Source organism: Haliotis asinina, chromosome 12 (assembly GCF_037392515.1).
Source record: "Haliotis asinina isolate JCU_RB_2024 chromosome 12, JCU_Hal_asi_v2, whole genome shotgun sequence".
Classification (NCBI taxonomy): Eukaryota; Metazoa; Mollusca; class Gastropoda; order Lepetellida; family Haliotidae; genus Haliotis; species Haliotis asinina.
Genome location: NC_090291.1, coordinates 25,694,592 through 25,710,628, shown reverse-complemented (window position 1 = coordinate 25,710,628; position 16,037 = coordinate 25,694,592). Strand labels below are relative to the sequence as shown.

The 16,037-nt window shown below is 40.4% G+C and overlaps 1 protein-coding gene across 2 annotated transcripts in view; it reads left to right on the top strand.

Moving 5' to 3' along the window:
- LOC137257616 (septin-7-like) overlaps nucleotides 1-16,037 on the top strand; it is a 112,943-nt gene that overhangs the window by 53,627 nt on the left and 43,279 nt on the right. For both annotated transcript variants that reach the window (XM_067794937.1, XM_067794938.1), the window contains exons 10-11: nucleotides 770-886; nucleotides 1,140-1,275. In XM_067794937.1, the coding sequence (XP_067651038.1) occupies nucleotides 770-886; nucleotides 1,140-1,275 (253 nt within the window). The remainder of the gene's footprint in view (nucleotides 1-769; nucleotides 887-1,139; nucleotides 1,276-16,037) is intronic.

Genomic DNA, 16,037 nt, shown 5'->3' with positions numbered 1-16,037 from the left:
CTCATCAAGGCTGAGAGACGTGTATGTGCGGCAAATTAATTAGCTTTTCTCAGTGAGAGCAGCATATGGGCTGTAATAAAAAGCACCTCTTATTCAGCGAGAGCCGCACATGGTCATCAGCAGAAAGCACCTCTCATTCAGCTAGAGACTCCCATATGCATTTACATTTTAAATTCATACTGTACCTATTATTTTAATCACTTTAGTAGTATTCATCAAAGATTAGCTTTCTCACGAGAGAGGTTTCCTTCTGTGTTAATCAGAAGAAGTATTAAAGTATTTTGATAACAATTGCTAGCAATGTCATGGGCTTACACAGGTAAATGTCTGCGAGAAATGAACTGTCTTCAAATTTGATGACAGCCTACATTTGGGAATTTGACAGACACAACCGATTTGGGTGACCTTGATCTTATTTTCAGTGTGACCACAACGCTTTGTCCACTTTTTGGGTGATTATGCAGACACCAGTCATTTCATGGGTCTATAATACATAAATATTTCATTCATTTTTAGCGACAGGGGACATTGTCATATTAGGGGCAAACACTTGTCCATCTTTTTGTGTCATGAAGCAAATAAGTAATTACAAATTCCTTATCCCCAAGAGGGATGCAGAAACTACATTTAGAACTTAAATTGCAGTTGAAAATGACTCAAGAAGAAATAATTTTGTTGTTGGAACAAATGCCCAGGGTACACAAACTCTACAGATGATCTTCTGGGATATATTCAGTGGTGTAAAGATATAGTATTCGGACTGTTTAAGGACTCACATGCAGGACTTAAAGGATGTTACCAACAATGTCCACTATGAGAATTATCGCTACAGCAAGTTAGCTCCGGTTGGAGGAGACGGGAAGGTTAAGCCAGGCTCACTCACAAAGTAAGTTATATTTTTGTGAATTCAATATTTAGCAGACAATATTATCTGCAGGTGGAAATAATTGATTTCAGAATAAACTGGATCATTTTGTGGTGTGCTTCAGATAATTATTGTGTTCAGCATCTACAGCATGATTGCCTCATGTAGCCAGCTGATGACCATTGTGTTCATTGTCTAGGGAATCATTATATTAGTATCCAGCTGGCAACTAGATCATTATTTAGTGTGAGCAAGTTGTCATTATTTGTTATAGAGACCCACTGACCCAGATGGCTGAAGAGAAACGTGAGCATGACCTGAAGATGAAGAAAATGGAGGCAGAGATGGAACAAGTTTTCGAAATGAAAGTGAAAGAGAAAAAACAAAAGCTGAAGGACAGCGAGGCAGATGTGAGTAGACACAAGATGATTTCATCTCCAAACTGGGAACTATGTAATCAGCAGCGTTCATCCCTGCGTCTATCTGAATTCATGTTAACGTGGTATCTCTTGAACTGTTTTACGCAATATCTTCAAATTTGGTAACAGCCTACATTAAGGGATTATACAGACACCAGTCAGTTTAGGTGAACTTGGCCTTGTCAAGGTCACCATGACACTTTTCAAACTTATGGAAACACAATATCTCGTAAATCATTGTACCCAGTGTCTCCTATTATGTCAACAGTCTGTATTTGGTGATTATGCAAACACCAGTCACTTTAGGCATGCTTTGTGTGACAAAAAAACCAAAAAGTTATAAATACTACATTGCCATATTAGTATCAAACAGACGTTTTTATTTATTTTGTTATAGTGTATTTCTATAGCAAACATATCCCCGTAACTAGTACATGCTCTGGGTGCTGCAGTGTTCATTTTGAACGAGTCTCTTTTTCACTTCTGGCATTGTGTTAACCATATAGCCTGTATAGGAGCAACAAGTTACCACTCAGACTTTTCCTGACATGGTACCCATTTGCTGCTGGGTGAACGGGGACAGTGGTCACAGTATTTTGTCCAGTGATAGTGCATGTTACTATACCCACAACTAACAATCTGCATGTTTTTGTGTATACACCATCTGCTTACCTACCATCAAAAGAGTAGGTTCTATTAAGTGCGCAGGGTTAACTGCTGCACACCAGGGGTTATGACATCACTGAAAGAGCCAGCAAGTAATGTAAGCTCCAAGATCTTTGCACCTTGTCACAAGTGGGGACCGATTTAGAAACCTTTCGTTTACTGGCGCACCATCTGAGACACCGCTCACCCCCATGTCATGGTTTGACCCTTTGTGATACATATAGAAAGATACTTCAGAAGAATTACGTTGGCATCTTTCAATTGTCACTGCATAACTGTCGTGCTCAAAACTGATCCAGTGATTTAATGTGCTGTAATTAAGGTCAATCTTTCAAATTTCGCAAGCCATCAGCCGTGGACTAAAAGGCAATTTGGGTTTGCAAAGTGACACCATTGGGCTAGTTCATACTAATGCTTTTTGAGTAAGTGAGGTGTCATATATTACCATAGATTAGCAGATTTCATTGATAAGCCAACTAAATGACTTGTCTAATCAGTATCAAAATACAGTGCACTCTTATTCGGACAGGCTTTGTCTAACTAAAAACATCTGAATTAGACAGCAGTAACACAGAAAGTTCCTATATCTATGCCATCATGGGCCTCCCTGGAGGTATTTACAAATATTGCATGTACACCAATCGGTTATGTTATTCTTGCAGATAGTATACGGTGTATGTTGATATATATAGATAGTGTATTGATTGGAAGTTTTTTTATTTGATTGTCAGACGATCAATAAAACAGTTATTTGATCAATCAGCGCACAACTAATCACAATGTGTTAGAAGGCCTCTTTAAAGATCACATATGCTCTTGGGGGTATAAATCACTTACTGTTATCATTATAAATGAAACCCTGTCATTAAAACTACCCATTTTGATCTTTAATTACCTTAAATCGACCTTTTTGATAACACTGCAAAATTCACAGCCGCTAACGAAATTCCACCAAATCAGAGCGGTGCATCTCAGTGACTTAACATGGGGTATGGATATGAGGGCCTATGCAGAATTCATCAACATTTCAGGGGGTAAACTATTTCGTTAACAGGTTTGTACAAACCTGAAATCGCGACAGCAGTTGTGAAAAATGAAAGCTATGTTCCCACAATCTGCTATCATTTAGTTTTGTTTCCTACTTTGGATAGTTCCCGAGTTACAACCCTTGTTTTTATAGCCGATTCTGTCAAAATCACTTGGTTATTTGTCATCATTCTCTTGATGCTCAGTTAATGAATTTATAACAGGTTTAATTAGTGGTAACGCCACTTAGATTACACAACTAAGGTGCCCATTTAGCTTTTCTTATGTCTGGATCGATCAAAGGAATAACCGATAACAAACTGATTGATTAATTAATTTATGCGGATTTGTCAAAAGTAGTGTTTATGAATGTACACTTACTAATCTATACTGAATCCACTCTGTCGTGTCTGTGTCCATGTAAAAACAACACCCTTCTTTCAAAGGATTAGTCGCCAATACATTGATTGATTGCTCATTATTGGCTAACTAAATTACATTTTATCCTCCCCGGCATGTAATGGCGGGGGAATATATTCGACACCTCATCTTCCTGTGTGTCCGTCCGTCCGTAATCATTTTGTTTCCGGAGCATAACTCAGAAAGCGTTCAGTATTTTTAGACCTAACTTGATAGATGTAATAATGTCAACCTGTGGTTGTGCCTTTTGCTATTTACAGATTTTTGGCATTTTTATTCTTTTTTGTTTTTCCAAGGAACATTTAGTTGTTAGTCTAATGGAGGGATGGGCTTCGTTTCCGGAGCAGAAGTAAAAAACTTCTTAATGTCTTTCTGCTGAACTTGGTAAATATGTCAAGCAGACCCTAAAGTGGTGCCTTTTGCTATTTGCAGGTTTTTGTAATTTATTATTTTCTCAGGTTCCATGAAAACGTTTAAGACATAGTCTCAAAAGTGAGAGGTGTGTTTCATTTCCGGAGCAGAACTCAAAACCCTTTCTGCAAGATTGATATTCTGTAGATATATCAATCAGAATCTGAAGTGGTGCCTTTTGCCATTTACAAGTTTTTGTGATTTATTATTTTCTCAGTTTCCATGGAAAAGTTTCAGACTTGCTTGTCAAAATGAAGGACTGGGCTTCGTTTCTGGAACAGAACTCAAAAAACGTTTTAATGCGTTTGTGCAAAACTTGTTACCCCGGTACATACATCAGTCAGAACTGATTTTCCCGGTTTCAATGGAAAGGTTTCGGGTTTGGTCTCAAAATGGAAGGTTGAGCTTCGTTTCTGGAGCAGAACTCAAAATCTGTTCTATATTTTTCCGCAAAACTTGGTAGATACACCAATTCAAAGCTAAAATGGTGTCTTTTGCTATTTACAGGATTTTGTGATTTCTTAGTTTCTCGGTTTCCATGGAAACAATTTGGACTTTGTCTCAAAAGTGAGAGATGTGTTTTGTTTCCGGAGCATATCTTAAAAAGTTCCTAATATCTGTCAGGAAAACTTGGTAGGTATGTGTGGCAGACCCCAGCATGGTGCCTTTTTTTATTTACAGGTTTTTGTGATTTATAATTTTCTGAGTTCTCAATATCTGTCAGTAAAACTTGGTAGATATTTGTGGCAGATCCCAATGTGGTGCCTTTTGGTATTTACAGGTTTTTGTGATCTATTATTTTCTCGGTTATAATTTAATTTATTTATAATTGTTTATAATTTTCAGTCTTGATTTCCCCATTAGAAAAGAGACATGGACATTTTGCTCAGCATTAGAAAGCCGAAGATAAGCTACACAGCCGTACCCTACTGAGCTGGCATCAGAGAACACATGAATCTGTTTAGATACAACCTTACCAAATTCAGCAGGCTTCAAGTAGTTTGAGCTCTTTCAGCCACCTTTCCCACCAGACTTCATACTTTTCTGGTATAGCATCATCCCAGCCCAGATCATTGTCAGCACACAATTCTTGAAGTATTCGCTTGGCGGGAAGAACGATAGGTGCAACAATGCCGAGGGGATCATTCAGAGATGAAACCGTTGATAGGAGGCCACGACGTGTGATTGGTTTCTCAATGAAATCAGTGGAAAATCCAAATGTGTCTGTATTTACATACCATTTCATTCCAAGAGCACGTTCAATTGGTAGTTCATCATAATCCAGGTCTCGGATTTGAATCTCTTTGGAATGATCACCAACTGGGATTGACTTCAACACTTCTCTGCTGTTTGAAGTGAACTTGGTCAATCTGAAACCTCCATCTGCATGTGCAGCTTTCACATCATAGATTAGTTTCATAGCTGTCTTGTCATCTTCTACGGATTTTAAACAGTCATCAACGTAAAAGTTCTTTCTGATTGTATCAGATTGTATACACAATGTCCATGTCTCTTTTCTAATGGGGAAATCAAGACTGAATCCTGTGAAACCACGTCTCGAACTGACTGCTGCTACTGTCTCTGTTGAAATAGCTCAACTCATGCTGAAAAAACTTGACACAGATATAGACAGTGTGACCTACTTCACAGATTCAACTACCGTCTTACATTATATCAGTAGTGAGAAGAAGCGATACCCAGTATTTGTTGCTAATCGTGTGAAAATGATAAGAGACTACTCTGAACCAAAAGACTGGAAATATGTAGAATCAGAAGAGAACCCAGCGGATATAGCATCTCGAGGAGCAAGCACAGCTTAACTACTGGGGCAACCTGACTGGTTTGAAGGACCAAAATTTCTCTGGAGGTCTGAATCGGAATGGAAGCTGACACAACCCAGTCCTGCAGAATCAACTGAAGAGGAAACAGTTGCAACTATGTGCGTTTCACCAAGTAAGATGGAATGTGAGGGGCTTGACACTTTGATCAAACATTATTCAAGTTGGTATCGTCTGAAGCGGGCGGTAGTTATCTATCTCCAACTCATCAAGAATCTCCACACTCGCATCAGGAGAAGAAAAGGTGAAGTGGAATCAGATATCTGTAGCAGTAAACCTCTTTTCACAGTTGAGCAACTTGAATGTGCAGAACATATCATCTTGAAGTTTGTGCGGTCCAAAAGTTTTGACGAAGAAATCTGTGTACTTGCAGCAGTTGAACGAGGCCGAGTATCGAAGCACAGCCCTATCTACAAGCTGGATCCATTCATCAGCAATGGAATTCTCAAAGTTGGTGGTAGACTCAGCAAATCGCAGATTCCAGATGAAATGAAGCATCAGGTTCTTCTACCCAGCAAACATCATGTTACAAGCCTGATTGTACAAGACATACACAAGAGACTGCACCAAAGATATGTACTCCCATTCTATATTCCTGTAATTCAGCATTAAGATCACCATTGGGCCACCACAGAAATCTTAGGTTGTCATGTTGAGTCACTGGCACCTTCACCTGGTAAAACATGGACTCTATGTCTGCCATGAATGCGATCTGTTCAGCTCTGAATCTAGTCAAAACACCTATCAAAGAGTTTGTGAGGTCTGGACCCTGCAGAAGTCTGTCATTCAACGATGTTCCTCCATACTTTGCGCTGCAGTCAAAAACCACACAGATCTTTGTTGGCTTTTTGGGATGATATATTCCATGGTGTGGAAGATACCAAATACTCTTTGATTCAGTTGACAGTTGATCTTCAGGTATCTTGTACGCAAAGCCCTTTTCTAGGAGGTTATCAATAAAACCTACATAATCCTTGTAGTACTGTTCATTCTTGAGCATTTTCTTTCTTTGCCATGTTGCTCTGCTCTCTGCCTGAGTTCTGTTATTTGGACATGACATATCGAGGTCTCTGAATGGTAATGGAAGCTCATAATGACCATTGATATATTTCACCTGTTCCTCTGCTGTCTCCATAAACCTTCTGTCTTCTCTCGAATAACCTTTCTCACCTGGAACTTGAGTGTTTTTCTCTTTACTAAACTTCATATGCAGAGGGCCATTAATTGTCCAGCCATGTTTATATAACCTTGCAGATGGACCATCTCCATCTGATGGAATCACCTTTTGAGGCTGTAAAGCTGAAGGACAGTTACTTCCAATAAGGAGACCAACTTCAAGTTCCCGGTAAAATTCAGGTAGTTTACTTGCCATATCTTCAAGATCAGAGAATCGCTCGAGAAACTTTGAGTTAGGAATCTGATTGTGATTGACTGGTATTTCCTTCACAAATGTTCTTGGAAGACAGACTGGATGATTGCCCTGATTATCAGTTACAGTGAGGCCGGTTACAGCTGAGGTTTCTCCTGTTTCTACACCATGCATAGTCTGCAGTTTCAGAGTTGTTGCAGTTGTCGATACACCAAGCTGATCTTTGAGTGTCTCTGTGATAAAGCAACCAGTACTTCCGTTATCTAAGAGTGCATAAGTCTTCACTGCTTTCCTGTTACCTTGCTGGCTCACGATGACAGGTAGAATGGACTGTAGCACGGTTTCCATAGAGTCAGACTTGGTACTGTTACAAGAAGATGACACTGTTTCTGTTACATCCTTCTGGTTGCTTTTACTTTCTGTTGAATGTTGACTGCTGGGTCTCATTTTTAAAGCTATTGTCATGTAGTGCTGTTGGATGACGCTTTCCGCACTTCCCGCATATTCTCTTTCTTAGACATCCTTTGATGGTGTGATGTGCATCCATAGCACATGTGTTTCTCTCTCAAGTAAGTACGTTTTTCATTCAGTGACTTTTGCTTGAATGCTTCACAGTCATCAATGTCATGAGACTTCCAACAGAAGTGACAGGATACTTTCTTATGATCAGTGTAGTTCTGTCCCACATTTGTTGCAAAAGTGCTGGACCTTGGTTTGCTAGAAATCAGCTTGTCCTTCCTAAATCCTCTGCTTGGAGCATGACCACGGTTAGTTTCAGTTTTACTCATCGCTTCTTTAGTGAAGATGGGCTCATTCACTGATTTGGGTGCAAAGTCAATGAACTCCACAAGATCTTTAAATCCAATTATCTTGTTGCTTTGGATCCTACACTTGGTAATATGATCTCGCCATTTGTTCTGGAGGTATGTAGGCAACTTCTGTACAATAGCCTGCAAGTTGGGTGCATGATTCAGGATGGTCATATGAGATATATTATTCATAGCATGTGAACATTTGGTGAGAAAGTATGAGAACTGCTTCAACTTCTGACTATCTTCTTGTCTAATATCTGGCCATGGAAGTACCTGATTGACATACGCTGTAGACACCTTGTATGGATCGCCGTATTCTTGAGCCAGCAGCTCCCGAGCCTTCATATATCCTTCCACTGGTGACATGTACAAACATCCAGCTATTAACTCCTTTGGTTCTCCCTCCAGCTGCTGGTCTAGATAGTACAATCTATCTATACTGTTTGTGGTGTGAGGAACTATCCTGGTATCAAATGACATAAATGAGCTGTATGCTGTTGGGTCACCTCTAAACTTGGGTACCTCAGGCTGTGGTAGAAACATGGCAGTTGATAATAATAATAATAATAATAATGCATATTTATAATGCGCCTTTTCCACGCCCTTAGGTATGCTCAAAGCGCTACAGAAATAAATAGAAATATGTACAAAGATGAAGATGGGTTAAATTATGTGAAGTATACTGAGAAAAGGTGGGTTTTCAGTTTTGCTTTGAAACTGTCAAAACTTTTAGAGTCTTTGATATCACATGGAAGAGCATTCCAGAGGACTGGTGCTGTGTAGGAGAAGGTGCGGTGTCCGAAAGATTTCAGTCTGTAGGTGGGTATCACAAGAATATTCTGAGAGTTGGAACGGAGGGTGCGGGCTGGTACATATGGTTGAAGCAGGTTAGACAGGTAGGAAGGGGCCAAGCCACGAAGACATTTATATGTCAGGCAGAGTATTTTGAAGTCAATTCTTGCTTTGACTGGTAGCCAGTGGAGTTCTTTCAGGATAGGAGTGATGTGGGCACATTTGGAAGTTCTACTGATAATGCGGGCAGAGGTGTTTTGTATCCTCTGCAGTTTAACAGCCGGATTGGAGTTAATGCCAGAAAGAACACTGTTGCAATAGTCGAGCCTGGATGTTACCAGAGCTCGAACCAGGGCTTGAGTTGCTGCAGAAGTCAAGTACTGGCGAATGTTGCTGATCGACCGGAGATGGAAGAAGCATACTTTGCTCACTTGGTTGACATGGGCATTGAACGTCAAAGAAGAATCAATGTGAACGCCAAGATTCCTCACAACATCTGATGGGCAGATATCCGCATCTGCAACTTTGAGGATGACAGCTTCCACCTTGCTTAGTTGTTGTCTTGTGCCTACAAGGAGAGCTTCGGTTTTCGTGTCGTTCAGCTTGAGCTTATTTGTAGTCATCCACGACTTTATGTCTAGTGTACAGTCAGCGATGCGTTGAAGAGACTCATTCAACTCTGATGGGTGAAAGGATTCCAGAAGCTGTGTGTCATCAGCATAAACATGATGAGACATGCCGTGATCACTGACAATGTTTCCAACATGCCCTGTGTACAGTACAAACAGAACCGGACCAAGAACCGATCCTTGGGGCACCCCACAGGAGACAGCCACAGCAGGAGAGCGCTCTCTGCCCACAAGGACCGATTGATGCCGGTCTGTCAAGTAAGAGGAAACCCACTGAAGGACAACGTCACACAGTCCATAATGATGCTTCAATCTAGTCAGGAGTTTAGGGTGGTCAACGGTATCGAAAGCCGCGGATAAGTCCAACATGACGAGAGCTGAAATCTTACCCTCATCAGTAGCACGTTGAAGTTTGTCTGTTACCTGGAGCAATGCTGTCTCTGTACTGTAGTACTGCCGGTAGGCAGACTGGAAAGAATCAAGGAGATCATGGCTTAATAGATGTTCTTTGAGACAGGAGTGAACTGCTTTCTCAATGATTTTAGATATGAAAGGCAAGTTTGAGACAGGCCGAAAGTTTTTCAGGTGCAGAGGATCCAGGCCAGACTTTTTCAATAGTGGTCTGACCACCGCCCCCTTGAAACTGTTTGGGAACACACCATTCTGAAGACTTGTATTAACAATCATAGTGATGGGGGAGATCAGCAGGTCCAGGTGCTTTATCAGAAGTTTGGTTGGAATTGGATCAGAGTCACAAGAAGTGGGTTTTGACGAACGAATGAGTTGTACAATATCCTGGGGACTAAATGTTCTGAAATGCGACAGGGGGCTACCTACAAACACTGGTTCACTGAAATCGCCATTACAAGTAAGACCATGACGAATTTTCTCTATTTTTGAGATAAAGAAGGAGTTGAATGAGTTTGCCAGTTCCTTCTGTTCCTCTGCTGGAGTCTGAGTATCTTGGTCTCGTCCCTTTCCAAGCAGTTTGCCCATGAACCGATATAGGGATGCTGGCTTACCCATGCTGTCGGCTATGCTCTGGAGACAATAGTTCCTTTTAGCTGAAATAATCAGGTGTCTGGTATCATTGCAACACTGCCGATATATTTGCCGATGTATCTCTAGCCGAGTACTACGCCATTGTCTCTCTGCTCTGCGCCGAATACACTTCGAGTGACGTACAGTCTCGTCATACCATGGGGCATGAGGACGAAGGATCACAGTCTTCTCAACTGCAGGAGCGTGCTTATCCAGAAGTGATGTAAGAGTATCACAGAAGAGTTGAACAAGTTCATCAACGTCGGAAGGAGGATCACTCAGTAGTTTTGAGTTCAATAAATCAAGCCTGAAAGTCTCAGATGGGATTTTACTGATGTTTCGACAGGGCAAAACCAATCGTTCGTTCTCCGGCTTTGTCAGCCTTAAGTTGAAAAAGACACTGAAGTGGTCTGAAATCTGCTGGTCCTTGACCTGAACGTCACAAACAAGTTTGAGATCACTATGGGTGATAACCCAGTCCAGAATATTTCCAGACTTATGAGTCGGCATGATGACATGCTGAGTCAAAGAGTGAGAGTTCATGAGTCTGACAAATTTCTTTACCTCTGGTTTTTCCTGAGAATTGAAATGTATGTTAAAATCCCCCAGGTAAATTGTACAGTTTCTGGAGTGTGATGCAAAAAGAGCGGACAACTCTTGATGAAAGTCACTGTTTGACAGTTTGTTTTTGACGGAGGGTGGAGGACGATAAATACAGACCAGTCTCACGGTAGTCTGACCAGATGTCAACATTACCTCTAATTTTTCAAAAGATTTAAGATTACTCTTTAAATCTGTAAGACAAATTATGAGTGTTTTCCTGTAGAGAATCGCAAGACCACCACCTTTAGAGTCGAGTCTTGGATGATGCACAAAGGAATGAGACATTGGGGTCATTTCAGTTATTTTAGTCTCATCACCAGCATTCCTCAGCCAGGTCTCGGTAAGAATTAGCACATCAATATCATCCTCAATGATCATATCAAAGATATCTACACATTTATTACGAGATGACTGGGCATTCCAAAGGCACATTTTAAGATATTTTGGGGGAGCTTGGGGGTGTACTTGGACTAGATTGTTGCGGTTAACACCACGACATGACACAGTTTTTGAAGCGTTTGGGAAAACATTGTGATACATGGCAATTTTCCTTTTAATTTTCCTTCCTGCTCTGTTGCCTCTCTTGGTTCTCTTGCTGACTGAGATCCCAGCATTGTGTAACATTGTCAGGAGTGTGGCGTCAATATGATGATGTAAGACTCCACTCCGACCAGGGGTACAGGGTAACCAACCTGGGCTGGCTGGTTGATTGAGGGACAAAAGCTCTGCCCTGCTGTAGACACCATATGGCTGATGTTGATTAACAGTCATTGTGATCTGGGTGCTGTGGGCTTGGGGAAAGATTGATAGCCCAGGCCAAGATGTGAAAATTTTCATACACAGTAATGTGAAAAACATCAAATAACTCCACATATTGACAGATTTGAAGTCTGAAATTTCACACAAATGATCCTGGTGATGTTAGTGACATCGCTGACAAGTTTGATCACTGTAGCAGGTATATATCCACAAGAATACAACAAAATAGGAGGAGCTACTGATTGCTGCTGCCTAGCGCGACCAGCTTACTCACTCAGTTGTCATCTGTTTGTGGGTTTGCAGCAGCACATCTTTCTGGGTAGGCTGCAGTGTTTGCTGAACAGCTGAATCCATAGTATTCATAGTCAAAGGATGGTTATCTCGTATTGAAGGAGTGAAATAACTTGCATCTGGGTTCAGACCTTGGGGCTTGTATTTTGTCCGAGGCTCTTCACTATTAACATCATGTTTAACAGAACCTACACTCTGACTAGTGACATTGAGGTGTGAGTCACCCTGTATCTCAGATTCAATATCTGCATAAACCTTCTCTCTTGCCCTAGTCTTAGCTATTTCTATATTCAACTGAAGCTCCTTCATTTTACATGTTTCTTCCAACATGTTCTTCTCTGCAAGAAGTTCTGCCAACTTTGCCTTTTCCTTAGCTAGAGCCAATCTTGTTGAACTTGTAGTTTTATCCGAAGCTTGGGAACCCCTATTTCACATACTATCACTTGTATCTAACAAATGTCTCTCATTTGAAATCCAACTTTCAACAACTTTTCTGAAGCTAAGAATGGAAATCTCCTTTTCTTCATGACGTTTTCTCTCACACTCTCTATCTGCCTCTGAATCAAGCTGCTCATAGTAGGAAGCAAAGTAAGTGTGATACTGTTTACACAAATCAATCAGCTCGACAAAACAAAACTTCACTGAATGTAAATTGTCACTACCGCTGTTCAACATTAATCTGGAAAGTTCATTTCTCTTCTTAGTTATGGCTGAAAGGGCTGCAATTTCTCTATTCTTCAACACTCGTAACCTTTCAACTTTCCCTTTCTCAGTCTGAGTTCTGACTCTTCCTGACTCTCTGACCTTAACTTTAGTGTGGTCAGTCTCAGACTGGTCAACAGGAGATGCATCTTCACCAGAAGCCACTACAGTCTGCTCATTATGATCTACATTATCTGCCTGTCCAGTTAATGCCAAATCACATGTTTCATCCTGCACATAAAACACACTATCCCCTGCCGTTGCCATCATTTCATATCACAAATATGCAACAGACAAATGTCCACAAATATTCACTAAATCCAACACAGGGTAGTACAACTGATGTTATTCGGCATAAAAGTTCTCCATGGTCAACGTTCTTCAGCCCCAGCATCATATGGCAATGGTAGAAAATTTTTCTGAACTGATGTGGATGCAAGACACAAAAATCCTCAACTCGCACCAAAAGTTTATTCTATAGTCACGGTCATCATATCGTTCCTTTGGCTTGGTGAGGTTCAGAAAACTACAAAGCAAAAATAAAGACTTGCTAAGTAAATGATTCCTAACATCACTTCATGAAAATTCTAAGTAAATTACTTCAACCCCTACAATTACAATATATATCAATAAAATATACAATTAACAAATCCTTCAAACATTATCTCCATATTATGCATTGAAATGTCTTATAATAACAAACAATGCTACTCACATTTGTGCCCATGCCCACTACCACATCTTGATACAACATGGAGGCATTGAAAATTACCACACTATTTTAATACTTTGTACTTTGCAACATTAAAAGTATAACCTTTTGCCAACAATGATCTTTAATGTATGAAATTATAAATTAATAGAAGAAAAAATGTTTTCTGCATCAACACACTCGGCCTCTTAAACAACATTGTTTAACTAACTTCTCACAATCAACTTCTGCATCAACAGGGGCCTTTGTATTAGGTACTTGAACGCTATGATATGGAGCGTTATCCATGACCATCAGACTTTTGGGGGGCAGTGCTGGTACCAGTTGATTTTGTACCCATTCTAAGAAAACCATCCCGTTCATTTCAGTATGATAGTCTCGGTTGTCTTTAGATTTTGCCTTGAAGACTAGGGAGCAGCCAGGTAGGAATCATCGACCCTTGCAATCAGCATGGAGCACAATCAGTCACTTTCCCTTGCCAAGTGGTAATTTTCTGGCACAGGACTCTGCAGAGGAGTTAGCGAACCATTGTGTCCCTTTGGCATGGGAAGCATTTACCCCTGTTTCGTCCAAATATACAATAACCTTCTGTACGTTTCTTTTGAATTGTGCGTAAGTACTTGTTTCTTAGTCAAACAATATCAGACCTCTCGCACGTCTGTTTCTGAGCCTACTTTTTTGTAATGGAAACCAAATTTGTGAAGCAACTTCCATAACTGATATTTTGAAATGACCAAAGAATGATTTGTCTCCACATGCTGTTTCAGAATACACAGAGAGACAAAGGTATTTTGTTTATATAGAGACTTAAATAACTGTTTCCGTGACCGATCATAAAATGCCACATTTCAGATTCTAATGGGCACAGAGCTTTCTGGACCACGTATCTTATTTGTGTTTTGTGCACGTATACCCATTTCAAGTTATTTATTCATTCATCGTTCTCATTTGAACCAAAAGAGACTGTAGATATTTATGCCTTTGAACATTCATCTCAGGCGTTTCTAACCAGCTGTTGTTGAAATGAATCGACTTTCTCACATTGTGTGGGTTTTGAGACAGTGCACGTTGAATCGGTACAGTTTTTCAAGATAGTTTTTAACTTCCCTTCCATCATCTGAACAGCACGTGCAGTTCATAAACGATACTTAGCCAAAGCATATTGAGGCCTTCCCCTTTCACCTTCGTTTTTAAAAAAGTTTAATGCTTTGCAAATAACTGACGTAGTGTCGTGTGATAATCTCATTATTTCAGGTACTGCAATCACAAATGTCTGGTTTGCCGAGCAAATCACACGTGTCAATTTCACAGGAGCACCTTGCCCACCTGGCTGTTCTACCAGCAAGAGGCCCCCCTCGTACAAAATAGTGAAAGGTGACAAGAAAATGATGATCGTTTGTGAAACAACTTTTTAATTTGGGTGTCCCACCAGACACATCACCATATCACCAGAGTTGGTCTGTCGATTTCATGTGGCTGTGCTAAATTTTTGTTTTGTTGCAGTTATTAGATTTTGTGTTAGTGAGCAATTCATCGGTCTCAAATGGAATCAAATGGGCTGTAACTGTCAGATTGTCCTTTCAAATATGTGGGGGGGCCGGGGGGATATGTCATCTTTTGATGACTCTTATTTTTATTAAGTTTCAAAATGCATACAAGTATGATTATACAGTAATTAGGATTATAAGACCAAATATAAAGAAAGTAAATTGACAAGTGTCAACATGTGAAAACCAAGTGAATTTAGCATGTAAAGAAGGGGGCATGGTGGGCGAGCTGGCTAAGGCGCCATGCTAGTGATCCGAGGTTGAGGTTTCGAGGTCGCGCCCACCTGTGACCGGGTGTAAAAAACCTTGGAGTTAACTTTGCATGCAGACTCTTTCAGTGTTGTCACAACCCCTAGTGTACTGTACACAACCCTGTGCACTGAAAAGAACCCACGAATCCGTAGGTATATGACCAGAGGGTGGCCACATGAACACATGCATACACCTAGTTGCTGGTACAGCACGTGCAGTAAACTTAGACAAAGTGCTGTGACTATGCGTCCCAGTCCACCCAGCTGTCAATTGGGTACCTAATTCGGATGAGAGAGCCACGATAAACTCAGTGCGCCTAGTGGCAGCAAGAGTTGTATACTCCCCAGGGAGTTGAGATTGAAATACGATCTGCTGTTGAAATTGACATCCAGCGATCGAGGGAAAAATACCAGCGCCTCGAGCATACACTAGTGCGTGGATATGTGCGCGATATATCTATAAATATCCTATTTTTTTTAGGAATTTATCGCGAAGTATTTTCACTTCAACCCCTACCTCACTTCCGTGGAAGAAGTCGTTATGTTACAAATTGTGTCATGCAGAATCCTGTTGGCCATGAATCAAATACGTATTTAACTACTAGTAGAAAGCAGTTTTGATTTTTTAACTAGATGAAAACAAACCATAACCTAAATAATTCTAATGGACTTAAGCCTGTGACTTCACAATTTTCAAAACCGGCGGCGTACTGTCTAGGATAAATGCTATTTAAGTTTGTTTTCACCGACTTACAAAATCAAAATTACTTTCTTCTGATAGTAATATATGTATTTGATTGATGGATAATAGGGTTTTGCATGACTTCGCTTGTAACATAACAATTTCACTGTTGGAAGCGAGGCGGGGGTCAATTTAATATTAC